This window comes from Haemaphysalis longicornis, unplaced genomic scaffold (assembly GCF_048455015.1).
Source record: "Haemaphysalis longicornis isolate Haplotype H1 unplaced genomic scaffold, Haemaphysalis longicornis Haplotype H1 scaffold_12, whole genome shotgun sequence".
Taxonomy (NCBI): Eukaryota; Metazoa; Arthropoda; class Arachnida; order Ixodida; family Ixodidae; genus Haemaphysalis; species Haemaphysalis longicornis.
In genome coordinates this window covers 31,180,383-31,204,883 of record NW_027526225.1, presented here as the reverse complement: position 1 = coordinate 31,204,883, position 24,501 = coordinate 31,180,383, and the positions used below count along the sequence as shown (strand labels likewise).

General features: G+C 48.3%; 1 protein-coding gene across 1 annotated transcript in view; it reads right to left on the bottom strand.

The window, feature by feature from the left end:
• Window positions 1-11,813: 11,813 nt before the first annotated feature.
• LOC144162546 (pikachurin-like) overlaps window positions 11,814-24,501 on the bottom strand; it is a 59,542-nt gene continuing 46,854 nt past the window's right edge. The window contains exons 12-13 of the mRNA XM_077693130.1: window positions 19,033-19,388; window positions 11,814-17,287 (exon numbers count right to left, since the gene is read on the bottom strand). Coding sequence (XP_077549256.1) covers window positions 17,139-17,287; window positions 19,033-19,388 — 505 coding nt within the window. The 3' untranslated portion in view covers window positions 11,814-17,138. The remainder of the gene's footprint in view (window positions 17,288-19,032; window positions 19,389-24,501) is intronic.

Genomic DNA, 24,501 nt, shown 5'->3' with positions numbered 1-24,501 from the left:
TCTCTGGAGTAGGCCCCCACGCTAGCTCCCGGCGTGTCAACCACGCGGGCTCCCATGGCTACGGCAGCCCAGCGAGGTTCGCCGATACGAGAACACAGTAGACAGTAGTGCCGAAGCACAGCCGTTTATTTGGGGAATCCCAAAGCATGCGAGCACAAGGCTCGACGGCGTTCACGAATCACGCCGTCCGGGTCGTGACCGCGAACGGGAGGCAGGCACTCGCGGCGCGCTACAAACAAAGCTCCCACCTGAGATGCAAGTATCCATCACCGCCGCCATGTTCCGCCGATCTCGCCCCGACCGGGTCTCCGACGAGACTCTCTCGTCTCCCGTGCGCGCACGCTCGCGCCGCCCGCGCCCGCGCGCCTATCCCCGCACACATCGGTGGCGCCATCTCTCGGGGGACGCCGACGAACCAGCGGAGCGCCGGACCGGTTCCAGCGCACAAGCGTCTCTCCCGAAGCGCGCGCTGGCTCGGGATCGCAGGTCGCGGTTCTCCACGATTCCCACAGTGGAGAGCAGTTTAGGGGCTCGCCTTGTCGTCGTAGCTCGCTTGCTGGACCAAAGTACAGCCGCACGGCGAAGCACACAGAGGCTTCGAAACCCAAGCGGTTTATATAGTCATAAGCGTTCGAAACTCGTGAACTGCTGGCGCTTTTCGTGCATCTCCCCGTTGTTTAGCGCAAACAATTAAAATCAAGGACGCGGACGTGACTCATGCCAGCTGCATAGCGACAGCATTTAACGACTACTTCTCTTCTGTCTTCGTGCGGACGGGTGACACCCCTTCTGAATTCCATGCGAACAGTCTCGAACTGCCAGACTTCATTATAACAGAGGAAGGCATCTTCTCAGCTCTCCTTCATGTTGACACAAAAAAATCGGCGGGGCCGGATGAAATACCTAATGCTTTTCTTTATCGGTATGCCGAGTGGTGTTCCAAGTACTTAGGCCTAATATTTAGGGAAAGCCTGTTGCAAGGAGAAGTTCCAGTAGATTGGAAGAAGGGTAAATTAGTACCCATTCATAAATCGGGTGATAAATATGACGTCAAAAACTACCGCCCCATTTCATTGTTATGTACAGCCGGCAAGGTTATATGGAACACTTCTTTTTCAAACACTTAAGTTCTTTTTTGGAGAGTAACCACTTTTTTTCACCAAATCAACATGGTTTCCGGCAAGGCTTTTCAACCACCACACAGTTAATTCACACTAGTGATGCCTTTCTAAAAACACTTGACAAAGTGGACAAATTGATGCCATTTTTTCAGATTTCGAAAAAGCTTTCGACTGAGTTTCCCACTCTCACTTGATGTTTAAAATTCGCCGAATCCTAACCAATGAAAGAATTCTTCGATGGCTTGATTCTTACCTATCCCACTGATACGAACACGTTCAGATAGCAGATAAAAATTTTATTTCTGCTCCCATGCATTCCGGGGTACCGCAGGGCTCCGTCTTAGGACCACTTTTATTCTTGATTTATCTAAACGACATGTCCTCCGAATCTACTGTGCAGTGTCGTTTTTTCGCGGATGACTGCGTTGCGTACTTGCCCATTCAATCAAGAAGAGATCACGCCACCCTAAAAGAATACTTCTCGGTCATTACAGCATGGTGTAACTCCTGGAAAATGAGCCTCAACCTAGCAAAGTGCGTCAAGATGACCATAACACGTAAAAAAAACCTCGGAATTTACTTACATGTTAAACAACACTGCTATAACAACCGTTAACCAGCACAAATACCTTGGACTGACAATCACTTCTAATTTAAGCTGGAAAACGCATATCGGAGGTATAACGTCAGCAGCACTGCGGCGATTGTGGTTCTGAAGGCATCGCATGAGACACTGTACCAGCAAAACAAAACTAGTCGCTTACACTTCATTGGTACGCCCATTGTAGGAATATGCTGACGTTGTATGGGATCCTCACACACAAATAGAAAAACACTTGCTTGAACGAATCCAAAATAAATCCCTTCGGTTTATTTACCACACGTACAGAAGACACGTTTCAGTCACTGAACTCCGTAATAGATCCGGTCTTCCCACATTAGAGTCCCGTAGAAAGCTACATCGCATAAAATTACTGTACAACATAGTCAATGGACACTCAGGACTCGCCTTTAACACATACATGCAGTACAATACATCACGAAAAACTCGCAACAAACATGCTAAAACCATAGTGATGCCGCTTACAAAAACAAATTCTCGGCGATATTCCTTCTTTCCACGAACGATTTCCGATTGGAATGAAATAACCCGTGACGTCACTAGCATTGCAGAGCCCGACGCATTCTTATCAGCTGCCACTGCCTGTTTGTACTAAAAGCTGTCCGGTCACATGTGCAAGTTTCAATTCCTCTTATCATGCTTTTCCACTTGGTGTTGTGAACAAAAGTTGGATTGTATTTCGACACCGCTCTTGTGTCACTCCTGTAACGCGACTATACATGTCCCACGTAAGCGTGCTATGTGGTGATTTTATTTTTGTACCGTGAACTGTACTGTGTTGCGCGGCTGCAAGTATGCAAGTTTGTATCACTCCTGCCTTGGCCACCAAGAGGTGGCTGCCAGTATGTATTAAATCAAATAAAAAAATTGCAGGTGCATTTCAGGCAAAATTTGCGTAATTAACCGCAAGCGCCCGCGTTCATTTAGTTAGGAACGCTGGTTGGGTTGGTGTTTAGGATAGTAAGCGAAAGAAAGTGGCAGTGCAACGCATGTACGTGCCGTAGGAAAAGCAAGCACAAAAAGAACACAACTCCCGCTGCCGCAGTTTCACGCAGGGGGCACGCGAGCACTGCGAAGGCGGGTAAATTGAAATGCGTTGGACAAACCTCCGTTGAATTCATTAGGACAGGAATGAGACAGGGCGCCGAAATGCGAGATGGGTGGTAAGATTGAGCGGATAACGGCGCCACAGCCCATTATGGCGAAATACTGCTCTGCCACCGACAGCTTTCGCATAGAGTGGAACGGCTTTAATTTTTTTTACTGTATTATCACGCTTCTCGTTAAGGCACGTTGGCTAGGCCAACACGACGATGACACGACGACGGTGGCGCCGACTTCCGAGCAGGCAACCACCTTTTCACACGACGCCGACGTCGACACGAACACGTCAGCCGATCGAAAGTCCGCGTTGTGACTGGCTCGCCAACCGAAAACGCCGACGACGACCGATCGGCCCCGTCGAGAATCGATCTAGAAGCGAAAACTGCACCCCGACAACAATATTGCCGTAATGAATGCGGCTTTGTTCAGTTAGTTCCAAAACATAGTAATGTCCATGAAGTTCATACAGCTCAACACATGCGATCCGTATTTTTGGTGTGTGACCAGGAACACTTGTAGAAAACATAAGCTCAGTTAATACCGGAAGAGGAGTTACGGAAGGTTTAGCAGGTAATAGAGAATTAATATCGAGCAACGTTTTTAGTGTAAAGTGTAATACAAAAGCACGGCGAGCAATATTCCCGCAGGGCGAGATCGCAGTCGCAGCAGGAACAGTGCTTTGTAGGAGCCTAGAAGGTAAGCTATGGTTGAGGCTCTATGGAACCTTACTCCTACTGCTATTTAAGAAATGTTCAGTTAACCAGTAAGGAATCCTTGAAATAATGTACAAAACATTTATGCGGCTGAAAGGTGGGTCTCACTGTAGTATACACGTTCTTTAATCGCTATCTCCGGTTATTTTGTGGCGCAGTGGATGGACGCCTCACGCCCGCTTTATCGAAGCCGCTGGTTAAAATCCCGATAGGGTGTTCTTGTTGTTTTTCTGCCTTCTAATTGGCATGGTTTGGTAATCGTATTCGCGAATCCAAAACAAAACCTTTTAATTGAACTATGGAACTACCATGTCAAACGTTAACTCATCACTTAAATCGTAGGTACAATTCGTTCTGTTTTAAACTTGTGCTTTGTATATATAAAAAAGCAATCGACCCTATGCAAAATGCTCCACGCCATCTGACGTCGACTAAGGTAAGTAGGTCCGCCATTCTGGCATGGTCGTTTGAAACCGAAACCAAGCAGCAAAGCGGTGTCATGCGAGGGCATTTTCCGCTCTTGGTGGTGGACTACGAGGCCGGAGCATTGCTGCCTGCCGCAGTGCACGCAATGCGGAAATACCGGTACAAATGGAGAAAAGGTACGTGAAGTTCCACACCCTTGAACGAACGTTCTGACGCGAGCTATGCCGTCGTGAGCAACCTTATGTGACCCGCTGGGCGCTGTGCACTGCCAGCGAATATTTGTTGTTGCTTCGCTAACCGCGGGATTTCGTAGTCGCTGGCCGGATAAAAAATACAGCTACGCTGGAGTTCCGTGGTCCTGCGTTTGTATTCTAAATGATGCGTGAGCGCGCGCCACCTATTTGTGTGACTGACAGCAGCGCTCGAGCGGGGAAACAGTACCACACGTTGTCAAAATTAGGCTTTGTTTCTTCACTCGTCCCTTTGTCTCTGTGCACGCTTCATTTCATTGTTAAATGAAACCACTTAGATTTGGGTACCATTGAACCATGTACCATGTAGGTACCATGGGTATCTACGTCCACGCTTCATTTCATTGTTAAATGGTACCACTTAGGTTTGGGTACCATTTAACCATGTACCATAGGTACCATGGGTACCTACACGAGCCTTTATCTTACCTTTGGCTGCAAACAAACTTTTCTTGCCCCAGTGCGCCGCCCCGGCGCGGTTGAAAATTCCCTCTGTGGCGGGCGCGCACGGCATAGAAGTACGTTGTTGGTTTCTTTTACGTTCCATTTAGCCGCGGGTCGTTCCGGAAGTAGCGTACACTGTGTTATGATGATCTAACGTTGCAAAATTCAAGATTTCACACTTGCTTCCCGATTTGCCGGGCTGACAGGTTTGTTATTACGTCATGTTTACTTGTCGCCCATTGTCACTTCAGCCACGATGTATTTACTGTCGTGTATTTTGCGACTAAAATACACACTCACTTCTCGGGTTTCTCACATGCTGCATGCATGCCTACGACGTAATAATAGTGGCTGTTACGGAAGAACGACGCAAGGAAGACCTGGGTCATGGCTGTCCTAAGCGGGGATGACAGATTTAATGACATGGTCTACGCGATAATGTTCTACACGATAATGGTCTACACGATAATGCTGAATCTCCCATCGGGAGATTCAGCATCCTCACGTGCGGGCAACGTTCGTATCTGGCCTTAAACATAAATGCTGTACCAGACACTGAACCTTATAGATGTTCAACAGCTTCACCGGCTGGCACTGTGTCTCGAACACGTTCCGGCGATGCAGTTTCTCGTACCGCTGCTTGAGTGCATTCGTCTCGGGACGCTTCTCGCGCAGTGAGTCCTGCAGTCCATCCAAACAAAACTTGAGCGGCCGGTGGGCTTCTTGTAGCAGTATGATGCAGGCGCCGTTTTTCCATGTCTGGAACACCTAGATGCGGAACAAGTTAAACATGCGTATCCGATACACGCCATCTTCGAGTAGGGAGAGTTTTGACCTTTGGCGCTTCACGACAATGCAAAGGTTTGCGCGGCGGCGTGACGCCTCTGCCGCCTCGTACGGCGAACGGACCTAAAGGGTGGCGAAGCATGTGACAGGCTGCTCGATCTCCAGCGTATCTCACAGCTTGCCCTGTAGCTCGCTGTGTATGACGGTGCTTTTTTAAGTGCGAATGCACTTTATAAGCGACCCCAAACCATCCACCGCCGGCGGCGGCGGCGGTGTCCGCAGTGCTCCTCTATATTTAAAAAAGAAACAGCATCCGGCGCCAGGTTCCGATCCGAGGACTTTGCGGCCGCAGCGCGACGCTCTACCGACCAAGCCACGGACGCGACGGTGATATCAGTGTTAGTGACGCGCCTTATATCTTTAACGCATTCAAACTACGTCGTCAGCGGCGTGCGTTGGCGACTCAGCGGCGTTATAGCGGCTTGATAACTGCGTGGTGTACACGTGATACTACAAACCCGATGGAAGAGATGGAAGAGAAGGCGGCGAGGCGGTGGGCTGCGGGGGCCGAGCGCAAGCGCCGCAAGCGGGCCGACAACCGTGCATTCGCACTTTCACATTCTCCCCCTCGGGGAAATGCGGGGGAATTTTTCTGTGGTAGCTCAGCATCTGGGAACAACGAATGCTTCTCGCGTCGGTGCGCACGAACGCGTGGCTATAACACTGTACCTTCACAGGTCGCTGAATTTTATCAGGTCGATCCAGGTCAGTACAAGGAAGGCTGCTGGCGAACTCTGCCCCTCTTCTGTTTCCATCGGTGCCTGCGCTGTCTTGCCGTTTTCAGGGCAGCCAAACGCTGACAAGGCGACGTGAACGACAACCGAACTCTCCGCCCTGGTTTTCGAAAGATTTCATGTCCTTCAGTCTAGTTGCGATCGCCCTGAAGATGAAGGCGGGCAACTTCGAACGTATTGGCGCTGAACGGTGTTCTTAGTTCAGTTTTGTGCGTCCTGTGGGTTTTCTTCTCTAACTCCGTTCCCAACGAGCGTATTTTCTTTGTAGGTGTGAGCTCATAATGCGGTTCTCCTGCTGTTTGACGAGGCCTGGCTTCCTCCGCGGAATGACATAAATTGTCTGCAAAGGCTGTTCAGCCCTTCTGGCTACAGGTACACAGAATGAGACATACTTGCATTTGCGAGGAACTTCCCGGACTGCGTCCGCGATTGGTTCTCTCCAGCTCTCACGAAGCGCTTCACCCTTCATGAAGTCCAGAACAAAGACGTACTCGAACCCGAACTCACACGATGGCGGCTCTGTCCTTTCGTTCACGTCCTTAAATTCACGTTTTTGGCCGCCTGCTTGAGTTGTTGCCGCTGAATCTTCCTTGCCTGCAACAGGTGCTTTATCGTGTTCACCACGCTTATCGTTCGTTTGTATGCTCAAAGATACGTCGTCATTTAGGAAAGGTGCAACCTGTGTTGTTACGATGGCTTGTTCTTTGGCGGACACTTCAGAGGCGCTAGTGAATGAAATGCTCAGGGTAATGGCCTCTATGGTATTCTCGCGTTCTCGTGGAGGCAAAAAGCGCTTGCGCGAGTCGCATGTCCCATTGGACTGGACAGGTGTTTTCAGTACCGTCCTGGAGCAGTTTTCCGGACGAGCTCTTGTACTCCCGCTATTACCCGTCGAGGTTGCTGACGTCGGGATGTACGGGAAACGGTGCGATGTGTTCTCGCTGGGTCTTCCCCGCTTGATGTACGTGAACGTCAAAACCTCTGGCCGCTGCATGTCGGGCAAGTCCGTGATGTTGTACAAGCCCTTGCAATTCAGGTGGCTCACCGTGAACCTTGAGAACCTGCAGCGTTGGTAGGACAAAATGAGGGGTAGATATATGGGAGTTGACGTGAGCGGGGTCGTCTCGATGGATTGCTGGGCCAACGCCGTTGGACGTAACGTTCAATGGTTGAAAGCAATTTGGCTCGACTGACGGGCCGTTGATGGAGGCTGTCATGCGGGACGAGCTTGTGACCTTCAAAGCATCGCTAACCACATGAGGGTACGGCATATCTCTCCTCGGCACGCCAACATGTCGTAGTAGTCCTCATCCAGTTCGTCACGTTCAAGCAGTTCTAAGATTTTGCTTTCGATCTCGTACAGTGCGGCGCCCTTCCTTGCAAGGAGGCCAATGGCTTCTTTCAAACCACACGAAAGGTGGAGAGGGGGCTTCCAGAAGCACATTCGCTGCATTGAGCAGTCTCGCGGTAGCGCCCCGAAGGATGCGTTGCTGCCGGCGCAGCTTATCCATTCCACACTTACTGTCGGTCGTCACTGGACGGTCAGGGCCAGCCATGCCGATCTCACGCTGATGTCACTTTTGTTAACCCAAAATTTCCACAAACGGCTGGACTATAGCCTCAGTATTTTCAATGTCCTAAAATTGACACTTCCGGCTATACTACAGCCTTGGCGCTCTGGCTGCGCCAAAATTTCTTCTATAGGCTGGACTATAGCCCTAGTATTTTCACTGCACGAAAATTTCCGCCTTTGGTTGCACTATAGCCTTGGAACTTTTACTGCCCAAAGATTTCCGCCATCCGCTGCACTGTAACCTGGGCAATTTAACTGCCATAAAATGTCCATCATCGGCTGGACTATATACATTCTTAGCACCATCACGGCAAAAAATGTTTCCGCCATCAGCTGGTACATAGTCTAGGCACTTTCACTGCCACAAAAGTTTTACCATTGGCTGTACTATAGCCTTGGCACCTTGGCTGCCCTAAAATGTCTGCCATCGGCTGGACTATAACATTGGTACTTTAACTGCCCCAAAACTTCGGCCATCGGCTAGACTATATATAGCCTTGGCACGACGACTGTACCAAAGGGTCTGCCATCGGCTTAGTGCTTTCAGCACGGGGCTTAGTGCTTTCAGTTTTCCAAAAGTACCGACACCGGTTGAAATATAGCTTTTGGTCTTTCACTGCTACAAAATTGTCGCCTAAAGATTGAATTTATCCTTGGCACTTCAGTGGCCCTAAATTTCCGCGATAGGCTGGACTGTATTACTTTCGCTGCTCCAAATATGTGCCATCGGTCGGACTTTCACTGCCCCAAAATTTCGGTCATGTAGCCTCGGCACTTTCGCTACACCAAAATTTAGCCCGTAGGGTGGACAAAATTCTAGTACTTTCACTGACCCAACATGTCCGCCTACGGCTCGACTAAAGCCTCGGCACTTTTACTACCGCACAATTTCCGCCATCGGTGTGACTGTATATAGGATTAGTAATTCGCCCCAAAATTTTTGCCATTGGCTGGACTATAGCCATTTCACTATGGCTACCCCAAAATTTTCTTCATTGCCTGGAATATAGCATTAGTACTTTCGCTGTCCTAAATTGTTTGCCATCGGCTGGACAGCCCTAGTACTTTTACTGCCTGGATGTTCCCGCCATCGGCTGGACTATAGACTTGGCATTTTGGCTGCACCAGAATATCTGTCATTAGATGGGCTATAGCCTTAGGTTTTTCCTGCCACAAAATTTCCACCATCGGCACCATCGGCTTAGTACTTTCACTACCACAAAATGGTGGCCGTCGGCTGGTCCGCAGCCCTAATTCTTTTACTGACCCAATATTTTTGCCGTATCCTTGCCCCTATCACGGCCATATTTCATGCTGGGGATGGTGAGGTTAAAGCTTTGCCATTTTCATGGCCATAAGTCGCCACCGAAGGTAAGGCTACAGCCTTCTCCCTGTCACGGGCAACTAAGCTTTGCCTTTTAAAATGGCGAGGCGAGTTAAGCCTTGGTATTTTCACAGTCATTAATCGCAGCAGAATGTTAGGCTATAGCCTTGCCATTTTCATAATCAGAACTTGCCGCCACTGGTAAGGTTATAGCCTTGCCATTTTTACAGCTATAAAAGCCGCCGAAAACTATAGCCTTGCCAATTTCGCATTCATATATTGAAGCTCTAGGTAAGACTATTTATTGGCTTGCCAGTTTCCCAGCCATAACTCGCCGCCGAAGATAAGGCTATACCATTGCTATTTCTCAGCCATAACTCGCCGCCGAAGGTAAGACTATATACTTGATACTCTCAGGGCAATACCTCGCTGCTGAAAGTAAAGCTATAGCATTGCCATTTTCACTGTCATAACTCGCCACCGAGGGTCAAATTATACCCTCGCAATTTCACATCCAAAGCTCACAGCATAAGGTAGGGTTTATCCGGACCATAAATCGCCATCCAACGTAAGGCTATACCCTTGCCATTTTCAAAGCTATCACTCACTACAGTTGGTGAGGTTATAGCCTTCCCACTTTCACATACATAACTCACCCCCGAACCGAAGGTTACGCAGCATGGTGCAGCTGCTAAAGGCAGAAGTGTGTATCTGCTAATAGATTGCCAGGGTCGGGCGGTCAGTTGAATTGAATTGAATTGAATTTTATTGACCGAGCGTGAACATGAAACGTTAATGGGTACAGATGCACTGGGAGGTCCCAAGGTAAGAACCGCAGGAGGGACCTCCCATGATGATTGAAAAAAAAGAGCAATCATCAAGCAACACTAGAATACAATGTCAGCAAATAAACACTCAGCATAAAACAGAGAAAGATGAATGCAAAAGCCAAAGAAAACCAAAGAAAAAATATTACACTAAGAAGCAGGAACACTAAAAAACAAAGAATACAACTCCAGTCTATTCAAAAAGGAGATATGAATACCACATCAACAACAAGACATGATACTACACTTACAATTCAATCAAACAGAAGGGCCTAACAAGAAAGTCTTTAATTTGGATTTAAAAACGCAAAGTGAATTACAAGATTTAATATCAGAGGTTAGTGAATTCCAGAGCGAAATGGCGGAGAATTGAATCGTTTGTCTGCCGTAGTTAGTGTGTTTACACGGAAAAAAAGTTGTGGCCGCTGTTGAGGTATTGCAATAGGCTGTCGTCATGCTGCATTTTTGTTTCACGTTCTGTTCATCTTCCAGCATTCTACGCCGACAGCAAACATCTGTCGGCTGCTACCGTACCCACGATGTTTGTTGAGGAAGCAAAAAAAGTCGCCATCGCTTTGATCGCCACAACTGCAGTGGAATACATTACAGCATTGACGAATTTCCGAGCCGCCTGCTGCAACAGTCTCATAGGCGAGGGCCCCGCCGTTATAAAAAAGCGTTCTCCACTTCCCAGAACTACATATCACCTGGCCTCCCGGGTTTTAGTCCCTCCAGGAAAACGTGGTGGCACTCGCCGCTGCGGTCGTTCATAAACACCGGTCTATAGGTTGTTCCCGTGCCCACGCCAGCCCAGCAATCTTCAATGATATGCGGACATTCTCGCTCAATACCGCCAATTGTGGCAACTCCCACTACCGCACCTGCATCTATACTGAGCAGAGGCGACTGCCGTTTGCCGACTACAAACTCGTGCCTCCGCGGCAGTCTAACTCACTTTCTACTCCGCTACCTGCACTTACTGTGCCCACACCATTGCACCCTGTATGGGAGAGACAGCTCTAACCCCATCCCTTACCCGAATTTTCCCCCAACCTACCTGCAGAAGCCGGGCCAGTTCGCCATCAGCGACCTCTAAGTACATCTAGAAGGGCTGATCCATCAGTCCATCTGGTAAGGGCGCGTGCAGACAGCCAGGTCCAGGGCTCCAAAGCCTAGACGAAGCACCCCACCGTGTGGCCGCTCAAACATCAACGGCTGAAGCTTGCTCATTCGCTCACTCACTCACTCACTCACTCACTCACTCACTCACTCACTCACTCACTCACTCACTCACTCACTCACGCACGCACGCACGCACTCACTCACTCACTCACTCACTCACTCACTCACTCACTCACTCACTCACTCACTCACTCACTCACTCACTCGCTCACTCACTCACTCACTCACTCACTCACTCACTCACTCGCTCACTCACTCACTCACTTACTCACTCACTGACTCGCTCACGCACGCACGCCCGCACGCATGCACTCACTCCCTCACTCACTTACTCACTGACTCACGCACGCCCGCCCGCGCGCATGCACTCACTCACTTACTCACTCACTGACTCGCTCACGCACGCACGCCCGCACGCATGCACTCACTCCCTCACTCACTTACTCACTGACTCACGCACGCCCGCCCGCGCGCATGCACTCACTCCCTCACTCACTTACTCACTGACTCACGCACGCCCGCCCGCGCGCATGCACTCACTCCCTCACTCACTTACTCACTGACTCACTCACGCACGCACGCCCGCACGCATGCACTCACTCACAAGACTTCCGGTGCTAAACGCGACAACACGGAGGCTTCACAATCGATTTAGTCAAATTTTACTTCCCACCTCGGCGTTACATAGGCTTCTTACCGCAGCACACAGTACCGATCAAGCGACACATGCACCCGCACGGTCGATGTCACCGGCCGGTAAGCCTTCTCGTGCACGTAGTTGTTTTTTCCTCTATATGAAGCAACGGCTGCCTTTATTTTCCGCCTCCACATCATTGTAGATACGCAAGCGAGTTTAATCTTTTTTGGTAACTTATCGCGCAAGAAAAACTCTAGTGCCAAGTTGCACGCAACTGATGATTGCGAACAAGAAGCTTTGATATGTTCACGACAAAAATACCCTCCACAGGACACACACGAGCTGTAAAAAACGATCGAAGGTGTCCTTTCGGTCTACGCAAGGATCTCTATTTTAACACAGATAACGAAGACAGATGAAATAACAACGCCATTTAACAGGGGTACACGAAGAAATGTGACACAGGCCGACCCATTTTATTCCCCAGTATGTACGGTGCTAAAATGTAATAAAAAAGTTTTCTCTCCATACTTGTATAGAAGGGCCTGGCTTAAGCATCTAATGAACACACAGAGAGGGGTTTTTATTAACAAAATACACTGCGATGCTGAGAAAAAACAAAGAGGACGTACAGTTCTACCGAAGATGATGAATTGTACCACGTGCGGAAAGGCCATTAGTTTCATTTGCTCATAAACTCCAGTAACAAATTTGTAGCATTTGCTTTAAAGCTGCGCTATGTTTCACTCGACAGCAGAACGAATATGTTTTGCAAGCGGTCAAACTAAGCGAAAAACCATTATCGTGGAACTCGCCGTTACCACTTTAAGCAATCCGTCTAGTTGTAACACATGCACGGCGTGTTTGCTAGCGCCATTTTCGCAATTAATCGGTGCCATAGTATGTGCCTTCAAAAGGGCTCTAATAAATGTTTTCTAGAACAGCCGGAGTCATAGGAAGCTCGGCACGACTTCAATCGAGACATTCGACTGGGAACAAAGCAATTGTCCAAAGCATCCAGTCTTCACTGCTTGCGTCACCGCTTTATGCATGCCCCCTAGCTAAGTTCTCCGACGCACCGACGAAACTTCTGCTCACGGTGTCCGGTTCTTCAGTTTTGTATGAAAAAGGAATGAAAGAATTTGCGGCGCTTCATTCAAACTGCCGATGTGAGCGCGGTCCACGTCTTGCAGTCACTCCGAACAAACGACAGGCACGCCATACCTCTTCTAGTTGTGCTCGCTAACGGATCTGAAACAGACGTGCACTTCTCTCGCGTCTAGCCGGCTTCTCTAACACACACACAGACATGACGTAGTGCTGGGTAGAATTTGGTCTTAAAAACAGTCGTTATCACACTGGGAAAGGTGCAAGAGTTTTGCAGCAGTTTAAACGCCACGTAAAGAAACGTAACGCGAAAGAATCTCTATAAATTCGACGCAAAGTGAACATTTTTTCGTTCGAAGCTAGGTCGCAATTTTACCTTTCTACAGAAATTCTGGGGACCTTCCTTCTCAGCGTAACAAATTTGTCACCTTTCTAGGATATCACCTCTACATTTGGCTGACTTGACACGCTTATGCAGCTACATGCGTGCAGCGATATCCAGAACCCGATCGAATGTCATCACGGATTAGCGAACGAAGAAAGCTATGTACACTGCCATGTGGCAATAGAGGCTGTGACTTTTAAATTTTGTGCTTTGTTCGGAGCTTCATGTAGAGATAACCACGTTTTCTGTCTCACGTACTTGCACAACTTTTTAAAGTTCTTCAGTGTGATTTTGCACCAGTTGTTCAACGATATGCATGAAACACAAGAATATATTGAGTGGGCAAATCCAAAGATGAAAGGTTCTCCTAAGCGCTTCCTTAGGTGACGCCTCAAGATGGTCATCAACCGACGCTGAAGCTATACCTTTTCTAAAATCTAACGTAAGGAGACTCTGCGTTCAAGATTCATGATGTGCTCCGGAGACCTCCTCCGTCATCCCGTCTTCCCAAGTAACTACTCCTAGAGGCATACAGTCTGTTGTCTTCTCGGTCTACTAAGAGCTTCTGGTCTCCAGAAGCTAGGCACGTGGAAGCTAGGAGCAGACAAAGGAAAAGTCACCGAATCCTATGAACTCCGGAAAAGAGATACCTAGCCGCGAACAAGAAAGCGTGTAGTAGCAAGCTTAGGCAAGCCTTGTTGTCTGACCTTGTGCATACCTCACGCTTACTGTATGAGCCGCTTATGATTTGAACTAAAGGTCATACCTGGGCCGAAGTGAAAACTGCGAGGCGAGGCGGTCGTGAAGTACACAGCCGAAACACGAGCGGTACACGACACACTGTTATCCCGCAGAAGACAACGTGCGTCCCTGAAGGCCCCTGTGACCATGGGATGCGATCACTGTTCGCGTGTGCTTTACACAGTAAGTCATAAGTTGTGCTGTGCTATTTAGTAGTAAGCAATGTACTTCACACATCCTTTGCTGCTGTCACGTTGACAAGCCTAGTCTAATACAGAAAGCGAATAATTCACTGCTCAATGATTTCGTGACGTCACCTTTCGTCGCCGCTGTACAGGATCTGCGCGGTACTACAGAATTTGCTTTCGAACGGGGGGAAATAAAAAGGGGGTACGTAAACAGCGTTGTACAAAAGATTCGTTCATCCTTGCATGCCTGCCACAGCACTCTTGAAGTAAAAGAAGCAAATAAGAATGCGAGCCATTGTTGCCCTCATTGCAAAACTTGTCTTGTGAGGAGCAGGTTACCGCCAATAAATCCTTTATGCACGTTTCTCTGTTTCATAAAACAATTTGCAGAAACCCATTTATAATTTACAGTGTGAATGTATTCACAAAGTAAGAGGCAGCTCTCCCGACATGCTAAACTTTGTTAGTAACGCGAGAGATACCACTTGAGTCATGATGTGAACAAAGGAGCAATCGCCCTTCCGTGTTTGAATTAAATTTTCCTCCTGATTTCGAAGGGTAACCACCGACAAAGAAATTTCTGTTTGACTCTTCAGCCTCAAGAGTGCTTATGGATTACAATGAACCTTTCACTGCGACAGACTGAAATATAATAATGTAAGTCACTCCTAATCTAGGACCGTAACATGTGTGTCCATTCCATGGCTCCAGTTTTCACTTCACAGAACAATGACGAGAAGCTCAGTCGGAAAACCCACTCCGAGGCGATATCATTAGTGTTCGCCACGTGACGAAAGAAGACTCGTCGGTCTTGCAGGCATGAAAGCTCAAAGAAAAGCTTTCGAACCGCTCCCCTGAAACAGCAGGTCCTGGAAACTCGATGAAGTGGCTTTCTGCCTCCCATAGGAAAACGCAGGCTTCGAGTACCAGGAAGGTACAACGGGAGAGGAGGAACGAGTACACTGGTTGGGAGGAGCGGGGCATCTTCCGGTCATACAGCGGCGAAAATGAACAGAAGACCTTCCCACAGTCGCTTTCTGAAATGCACCGGCCACTCTGTTCACGTCAACGCTCTGTGGTTCCAAGCGTGCACACAAAAGAGCCGTCATCACTACAGGTAATCTGCAATCTTGCGGGAGAGCTGGCTTCGCCGGACTCGGTGGCGATAGCGTTGGTTGCGGTGGTACAGTGGGCACTTGCGTGGCTTTGGCGTGGCATGGGCCCGCCAAAAGACTCCGTCGCGGGATATCAGCGAGGTTGGTTCTACGTTCCTTTCTCACATTCACGGCATAGGTTTTCTGCTTTGGTTGCTTCCAGAGCACCCCCAGCGTCGTCTGAAGTGGTCCCCGGGTATTTGCAGTGCAACTGCTTTGTTTTTTCTAACAAAACATTAGCGACTGCTTCACTTGTATACCTTGTATAAACGGATCTTGTGGCTGACAGCAACCGGTGAAAACAAAACCACAGCTATAATTTATGGCTGTTTATTAGAAAGTGCTGAAAAAACATTCCATGAGGATATTTTAGCAGTTCATCTTTGGCTTGTGTCTATTTATTGCCTACGCGCCGTTTCTTCTCAACCGCTAGAGCTGCTATTGGAATAAAGGTGCTAAACTGTGTGGCACATTTTTATGAAAACCCTAAACTAGAGCGTGGCTTCATACCAAGGCCAAAAAAGAAGTGTGGGTTAGCAACTCAACGTTACTGCAAGTAAGCCCTCGGTCCTGGCGAATTTTCTATGTGGAAGCTTTCAAAGATATGCGGGTAAATATCTGATTGCCGGCTTGAACTTCCTTCGACACTATTAATGCAAACCCAATGTGATCATGCTCACAATGGAGAGGGTGGTTTGTATCCAACTGAACCATTTTAGGCATGTGTTGTGCACACAGAAATCAGGACTTTGGATGTGCATAAAGTTAAGAAAATAAATTTCGCAATACACAAACGCGCAAATAATAATATTTTGTGCCCAAATAAGGTCGGCGCTAGTGTCACCAGATAATAGTTCAGAGTATCAGCATTCTTGCCTCCCATTGTTCCGTGCTGCCGCCATGATCATTCGTCAGTTCACATCATGTGACTTTTGTTTGCGCTGCGGCTATTCATGAGTGCCGTCATTTTGTTGTTTATGCATTTTTAATCAATCAACTCTGGTAGACTGATCTCGTCCTCCTTTATTAATCAATCAACTCTGGTAGACTGATCTCGTCCCCCTTTCTATGCTGCTGCACGCGCGTGACGTGGTTCCGAAAGCGTATAAAGATAACGCGTGCAGATGCATTTCTGCTAGCATCAGAAGTGTGTCCAAAGATGCCATTTTGCTGCATTTTTGGCAGTGACAACAAACAACCCGTTCTAAGTTAGCGGCGAGGCCGTAGAAGCGGCAATCTCACAACATGACCACCGTTGCTGACTTGCCTGCATCAATGGCGGTACTCCGATACCTTATCTAGTGACATTAGTCAGCGCTATCATTGGCCACATCCTGACAGAAAATGTTTTTTTCTGCCCAATAAAGTTTTTTCTCCCCCTTACCCTCGATTTGGCGGTTAAAATGAGTTACATAACAGAAACCATGCCTCTAGAGGATGAAATAAGATCTTGACGCAAAAACAAAGCACATCGGTACTTCTATCTCGGTGTGTGTAGTCGTTCACTAAGTACGTTCGACAGGGGAAGTGCCAACAGATTTCCCTGCTCGAGGTGAGGGCAACAACAAGAGGAGATGTTGGGCATAACAGACTTCGGGCCCTTTGCAAAGACAGTAAGCCTCTTCCGTATAGTGCCGAAAGCCGTGCTGGACAGCTGGGGTTGCTCTGGAGTGACCGTGTACTGCTCGTCTAAGACTGCGTAAGGGCTGCCGGCTGCGCTTGCACGTGGGCCGCGTAATGTGCTGCATCGCCCTCGTGTTCAAAGGCAGGGCTGAACGTTGATGCCTGTGGCTGCGTGCGAGACGAGTCGCACGTGATATTCCCCGGCCAGAGTCAGATTCGCCACGCATCCGACCAGGCCGGACTTGTAGCGACCTCTCGTCACGTGACTCACGTCGCCGATTCCACCTGCACAAGTACGGTAGCAATGTGAAATATTTAGAGGTAGGTAAGGGACATAACATTTCATGTTACAGGAACCACAGTAGCATGCTTCATATCTGCCGTTGCAAAATTTACACAGCTAAGGCATGTTTACGAACAACAAAAGAACCACTGTTTGCTATGCAGAGGGACTCGGCGTTGTATGCGCTGTATTCTCAAGAACTACTGTTTTCTGGGTCGTAGGTGGCGATAAATCTTGCGGGAACTTTACCCGAGGACGACTGAACTTTTTGAAGACGTCTGGAAGCCGTTTCTTAAAAATGTTCCTCCGGTACTAAGAAATTAGTAATGGCGGACCTACAATTTCACGTAACAGGCTCAGCGATAACTCACGAAGTGACTGCTTATATTTTTAGGCGCTGTTATGGAACGGGAAAGTTCAAACAGCAGGTGCCAATTGGTGTTATTATTTAGAAGGAGCTCTTCGTAATGTAATCAAACATGAATATTTTTCAACAGATAGACGCAAAATATTGTAAAAGGGATGAGCATTTGACGATGTAGTTTTACTTGAGGTATCCAATGCGTGATTTTGGATATATCTCACATAAGTTCAATTACAACCTTCGAAAATATATAGCTCGACACACACCACGAAACCCACAGTGCTTCAAAGCTGTGGCAACCTTTCAATTATGAACTGCGGTGGTGGCATTGGTATTTCTGGCTTGAAACTGGATTGGAACATTTCATGGATTTTCTTTTTGACTTGGAGATGCTGTTTTTTGAATGTTGGAAACTTTCCACATCTTAGATGCCGTAAAATGCTCGTTACAAGAAAACTCCTTTAATTGAATTGTCACTGCTTTCGAAACTTCCTGTGGTCTGAATTCAATCCGTACCCATTATAGTAGCGACGTTAAAAGAAAAACACCATACGTAACAATTTTTTCTTCGTCCGGAAGGTTCCAAGAGTGACCGTTTACTGGATTTGTCTGAAATAGTGCCGTGCATTACAATCATCATAATGAGCTCATTTGCATCCACTACAGGAATAAAGCTTTTTCTATTGTGGAGAATGGCCACATGTGGACAATGACCCACTGCACAATGACTCATGACAAAGCGATTACCACGAAATGGCTGGCACGTGCCCTGCGCGGGTCCTGTTGTGGCCGCTATGTGCAGGTGCCGTCATAAGCAGCAGTTGGAACAAGGATTTGTAAATATCACGCAATATTTGTCTTATTGGCTTAATGACAGCAATTACCGGTTTACAGGAAGCTTTTTTTTATTAGGGACGGCTCCTTTTATTAGGGACGCGCACCGATGCAGCCAGGCTGTTTCTGGAAGGAGAAATTCAGGTTAATTTACGAGAGCCTGCTGCAATTACTTTTTACGGCACCTGTATTTAGTCTAAATGCATCACTCATTGTTCTCAATCCTGGTTCCTGTCTTCTGCCGCCACGCAAAGCTGCTTCTCGAGCCATTCCTGCTTTTCAATGCCCGAGTTCGTATTTGCCTCCAAGTTTTCTGATTTCAGCCGTGCACAGAGTTGATGGCATTCATCTACTTCTAGTTTCTTCTCTTGGTAACCACTTCGTTACCCGGATAATCCACGGGTTGTAAGTTCCCTGCATCGCATTCTCACCCCAAGTTATTTTGGCCACTCTATCTGTTCACGAACCGTTGCAAACCCTTCTTAGAAACGCTGGGTTATTTTCTAATTTTTTTTGCATCATTGAGAACTTCGAGGCTGAACAGCTCACCGACGTAGAGGCCGCTGCGGACGTTCAGCTGCCGGAGGCGTCCCGGTGACGTGACGGCCACAGGGGACGCTCCGTCCAGGGCAAGCGTCGCCAACTGGCGGCTCCTGCTCATCGAGGCACGATGCCAGCGGCCGTCGTCGACGCGCGTCGTGTTCCAGCTGAGCTGGGCCTCGCCGGAGCCGAGGTTGAAGCGCAGCGTGAGAAGGCCCTTCTCTAGGCCCAGGGACAGGTAGTCTGACGAGGAGGACATGCCGCTGGATCGCGTAGGCTGGCTCCAGTCTCCGGCCCAGAGGAGGAGGCCGTGGCTAGAAAAGGACCGGAATCCGAGGGACACGTCCAACTGGTCCCCACGTATCCTGCGGAGGTAGGGAAACATCAATCCGGCCACATGTGCAACAATTACAGTCGCGGTCTGTTATCCCAGACTCGACGGGAACAGCCGATAAGTTCGAATAATTTGGAGTCCCAAAAAAAACGGATTCAAAGAAAAAAAACCTTCATTGGCTCAACGGCTATAAAAACGTATGTATGCGCGACTGTACACACGCAGGCCTACGAATGAATAAGTCCGCCGGTATTTCCGCCAGAGCTTGTCCGCCACTGTAGGCAGACGATAGCACTATAAGGGCTCGTGCTAGATCAGTATTTAATGCCTCTGAAGTTCGTGGCACGTCATCACGGGAGTCGCTGTCCACCTGCGCCTGTTCGAGTACCTGGCGGACGATTTCGTCATCATCCAACTCGGCACACGGCTGGACAGCACTATTGATGTAGGTGAAATCTTCAAAGGTAGCCGCTCCAAGATCGACACCGCTAGCACGGAGGTAATAAAAATGTCGGATGCTGCTGCAGGCGGCATCTCAGCTGTGGTATTCTGTACTGTGTCACTATCCTCATTCTCACTGCCAACCACAAATCCCTCATGCCGAATGCATTTTCGGACCCTGTCCTCCGCCACTGCCCTCCAAGAATCAAGAATCAGGCAGGATGCTGATAGCCGGCAGCACATCCACAACGTAGCTTTTGTCACTGTTCACGCACAACAGCACACGATTCAGAAGAAGCGATCGGTAGTGCAGCTTCAAGTACTTGATGACACCTTGGTCCATGGACGGCAGCACACTGGTGGTATTCGGCGGTAAAATTTCCAAAGTCATCGCTTTCAGTTTGTTGATATGCCTGTGGGCACCACAGTTATCAACGAACATAAGTACGTTGCGCTTCTGTTGCTGGTACTTACGGTCGAGCTTCCGCATATAACTGCTCAAAAGATCCTGCTTAATCCGGGCCTCCGAATTCACTATGTACCAAAGTAGGAGTGGTTTAAGACCTTTAAAACATCTCGGGTGTCTTGATTTGCCTATGACGAAAAGTGGAAGCTTCTCCGTCCCCGAAATGTTGGCTCCCACGACGACCGTCAATGGCTCCTTACTGTGCTTTCCGCCGTGGCAGCGTTCGCCAGAGAAAGTAATCGTCTTATCAGGCAACATCTTGTGAAACAAGCCATCTTATCACTGTTGAATATGTTAACTAGGGTGTACTGGAACAGCAGAGAACACACCTTGTATGCGCTGTAATTTGGTACAAGGGTTACGTCGACAGCATCGCTTTCCTCACACCTGCGTTTAAAGGCCAGGTCGTATCTTTTCTTGAAGTGGCGCAGCCTGCCATAGCTGAACTTGCAGTCCGTAATTTCCATGAACAGGGCGACCGTCTGTGTCTTTCGTCTAAGCATATCTCCAGAAACTGGCACCTTTCTAGCCAAAGTTACTCATAGCCAGATGTTTACTTCCTCTTCCAGCTTTGGGTGGCTGCCGTCTCGGAGATCCTTCTGCTTTACCGCGCACACTTTTTCCTCTGCCTTGGGGATCTTCTTGTTCTTCAAGTAACCGGAGCCAGTTTGTTTTGAAACCAACAATTCGCGAGAAACTTCGCTTCAGATTGCGGTCGACCGCTTTCAACTTGACGGATAATGGCAGCTTTTTTCTCCATTGTGAGTCTCTCGTAGTTGCCTCGTCTCTTTGTTACTCGTTTTTTTGCCCGGGTGGTGTCGGAGCCATTTCAGAGGATGTCTTAGCACGCCAAGCAGCAGGCCCAAAGCTACACAAAGCACAGAACCCGACTGACCATGACAACGGCCAGAATGCGCAAACTCCTACGGGCCTCTTGGATTTTTACTGTCCGTGCAGTCCGCGCTTTGCCGCGCAGTCCCTCTTTTGCCACGCCTCCACCAGGTTGCGACACAGGTCCCGTGAGAGCACCGTGAGGGCAGAGCAGCGAAGCTGAAGTCCCGAAAATCTAAGAGCGTGCTGTGCGGCGTCGGAACTATGGGGTCGTGAATATAGTGTACTTCAATGGGACAAGTGGCCGTGCCGTGAGGGTGTCTGAATAACCAGGCGTATCCGAATTTGCGGTGGCCGAATAAATGGTAGGCGAATGTATAGAATATCTTAGTCGAGGATACCAAAGTTCATAACTTTTTTTCAGAAATAACTATAATCATCATGATTCTCCCATTGATGTCCACTGCAGAACGCAGTCCTGTAATAATGAGACTGAGAAATAATAGGACCACAAATTTCACGTTGCAGGCGATGCATTCTTCTCAGAGGTCTGCACCTTACTTCAGACCTGAAATTAACACATTGTCCATTTTGTGCTCCGAGAGAGAGCGAGAAAGATAACAGTGCTATAGTTTCGCGTTACATGTGGAAAGGAAATGAAAATGGTGCAGTGAAACGCCAGGCATGCAGGAGTTGCTGTTTCAACCTTGTATAGCACATCTTTTCCGTAGGTACCGAGGAAAACGCTCCGCTCCAACCGTTGGAAGCATCGTCCCGTAAGACACCGTGTCCACCGGGCACTGTACTAAACGTGTTCACCTACGACACAACGCACCTCGTAACTCCACGCACAGCAAGAATTAATTGCGCACCAAATTAACAAGGAAAAAAAATTCATGGATGCTTGGTTTTTCGATAAAAAATGATATTCTACATCTACTGAAGAAAAATCACGCCGAGGCACCACCTTTACCTCAGCCATAGTGTTATACATTAGGCTAAGGCTTAGCCGACGAAGAGAATTTACCACCGACGTAGTTTGCGATCGTTATCTTGCAAACACAGAATTTTTTTGTCTTTTTGATTGTCTTTTAAATGCAGAGCATTTCAGTAACCCACGATGTCACCCGCGTTGACGTCCGTAGTCCGCACCTCACCCCTCCCTACTATATAAAACATCCCTCTCGCAAGGGGCACGATCAAGCGCAGAGCATTTCCGGGGGCGCACGACGTTAAGTAGTTTGCGTTACGTTAATGTTGTTGCACTTGTGGCAACTGCTGACGAGAGAGCGCTCGTCAGCAGTAATTTGAATGAGTGAACGATATAAGGCGCGTTCGTAGAGTCCCATTCTGTGTCGGCTTTGTGGCGCAGTGGGTAGAGCACCATGCACATTGCGTTCCGCCCGCAGGGTCGAGGGATCGAAACCGGGCGCCGGATAGTATTTTTTTTATATAGTAGGGAGGGGTGCGGTGCGGACTACGGACGTCAACGCGGGTGACATCGTGAGTTACTGAAATGCTCTGCATTTAAAAGCTTTTTATTAGAGGAAAGTAGAGAGGTCTGCCGGCGTGTTGTCACCTACATATTACCCTGCGGGGTTACGCAGGAGGCAATAAAGTCCCAATAGGAACTAAGGCGGAAAAGAGAAGAGAAAGAAGAGAATAACTGAAAAAACAGAAAAATAGGGGTACCGCGTGTGTTTGAGGCCATGAGTGTGTCACGTGAAAAGTCTATGGATGGTTGCTGACGATTGCTTAGTGTGAGGATATATAGTCTTACATTGTCTTAGTTGCACCGATGTCATTGAGGTCATCAAATAATGCGGATAGCACTTTCCCTTGAAACGAGGGAGATGGCCACAGTCCCAGAAGTGCTTTTAAAGTTACGAAACTGTGATTAAGGCACTCGATCTTCTGTGCGAGGTCGTTTCTAGCTAGACTGAGTCCGGGGCACCCCAGGAGGATATGCTCAACTGTTTCCGCTGAACCGCAGTTGTCGCAATAAGGGTTCGAGGTTAGGCCAAAGCAATACCGGCAGGTATTTGTGAGAGCTGCGCTGACATGTAATCGATGGCAGAAAGTTTCTATCCGACGTGGAACTCGCACCGGTAGTCTCATTGCCAGAGTTGGGTCGAAATGGTGCAGGAAGGGGTGCTGGCTTTCCGGGAGAGACCAGGAGGAGAGACGGAATTTCTTCGTTTCCTCCAACCAATCTCCTTAGCTATTTTCGAGGCATCATACTTCGTAAAAAATGTTCCTCACGTTCCACAGTCGTAATCTTTTCCTGACAGCCTCATCTGCTTTTCCGTTGCCTGTAATGCAGCAGTGCGCAGGGATCCACTGTAGTGTCACGCGGTGCCCGGCGACGGAGACTAGATGGTTCAGGCAGGAGACGTCGCGGAATGTATGTTAGTGAATGCCGAAGCAGCTTGCACGTCTAAGAGTTTTGAGCGTTGTCTTTGAATCTGTAAAGATAACCGGATGTACAGGCTGCTTGCGGAGGATGTAGCGAATTGCTTGTACAATCATTAAAAGTTCAGCAGATGTGGACGATATTGGCCGCTCAAGACGGTATGAGAGTGCTCGGCAGGTTGATGAAATGAAGAGTCCAGAAGAATTGAAGTCAGGCGTAGAGAAGCCATCAGTAAAAATGTGGGCATATGAGAGTGTCGGCCTGTTATATTGAAGGAGGGGAATTTGAAGCATAATTTTCTTTGAGTTGAGTCGAGGTATGTTAAATAGTAGACGTAGAGTCAAAAGCAGCAAATCGGATGTCATGACTTGTCGTTGGCAAAGATCAGAAATGTTTATAGTACTTGTAGTTTCTCCAAAGCTCGAATTTTTGTTCTGTTGTACAATACGTGCCAAGAATTTGGTTTCAACGCGCTAGCGTTATCAAGCTCATTTTTCGTTTTTGCCATGGCTCCTAGCCGTCCGCTATCAGCCGTGCTCATCATGCGACTACGGAAGTACGTCATCAGGGCTAAAAATTGAGGCAGCCAGATATTCGGGTGAGTCGGCATCAGAAATATCGAACAGCGTCAACTAGAATGTGGAAAAGAGGACAGCAATACTACGGCCGAGGCAGAAGTAAAGATACGGGCTTTGACCAGTCGCCACGCCTGCGGTCGCCAGTCGCCACGCCTACACCCTCTATGTGTAGTTGCATGCTCAGCAGACACAGTCGCCAGTTGTCCACGCCACCACCAAAGCGCCTCTCCGACAACCTAAGTTGATGCCGAAGCCAGACTTCTTATACCTAGCCCAAACAGGTGGCCAAACATGAACACCAGGCTCTCAAAAACCAAGGATACCCTAAATTGTAACCCGAAACGAATTAAAATGTGGCGCAATGAGAAACAAAACCGAGTATCTGGCGTCTCATTACTCGAATCTTAAAATATCT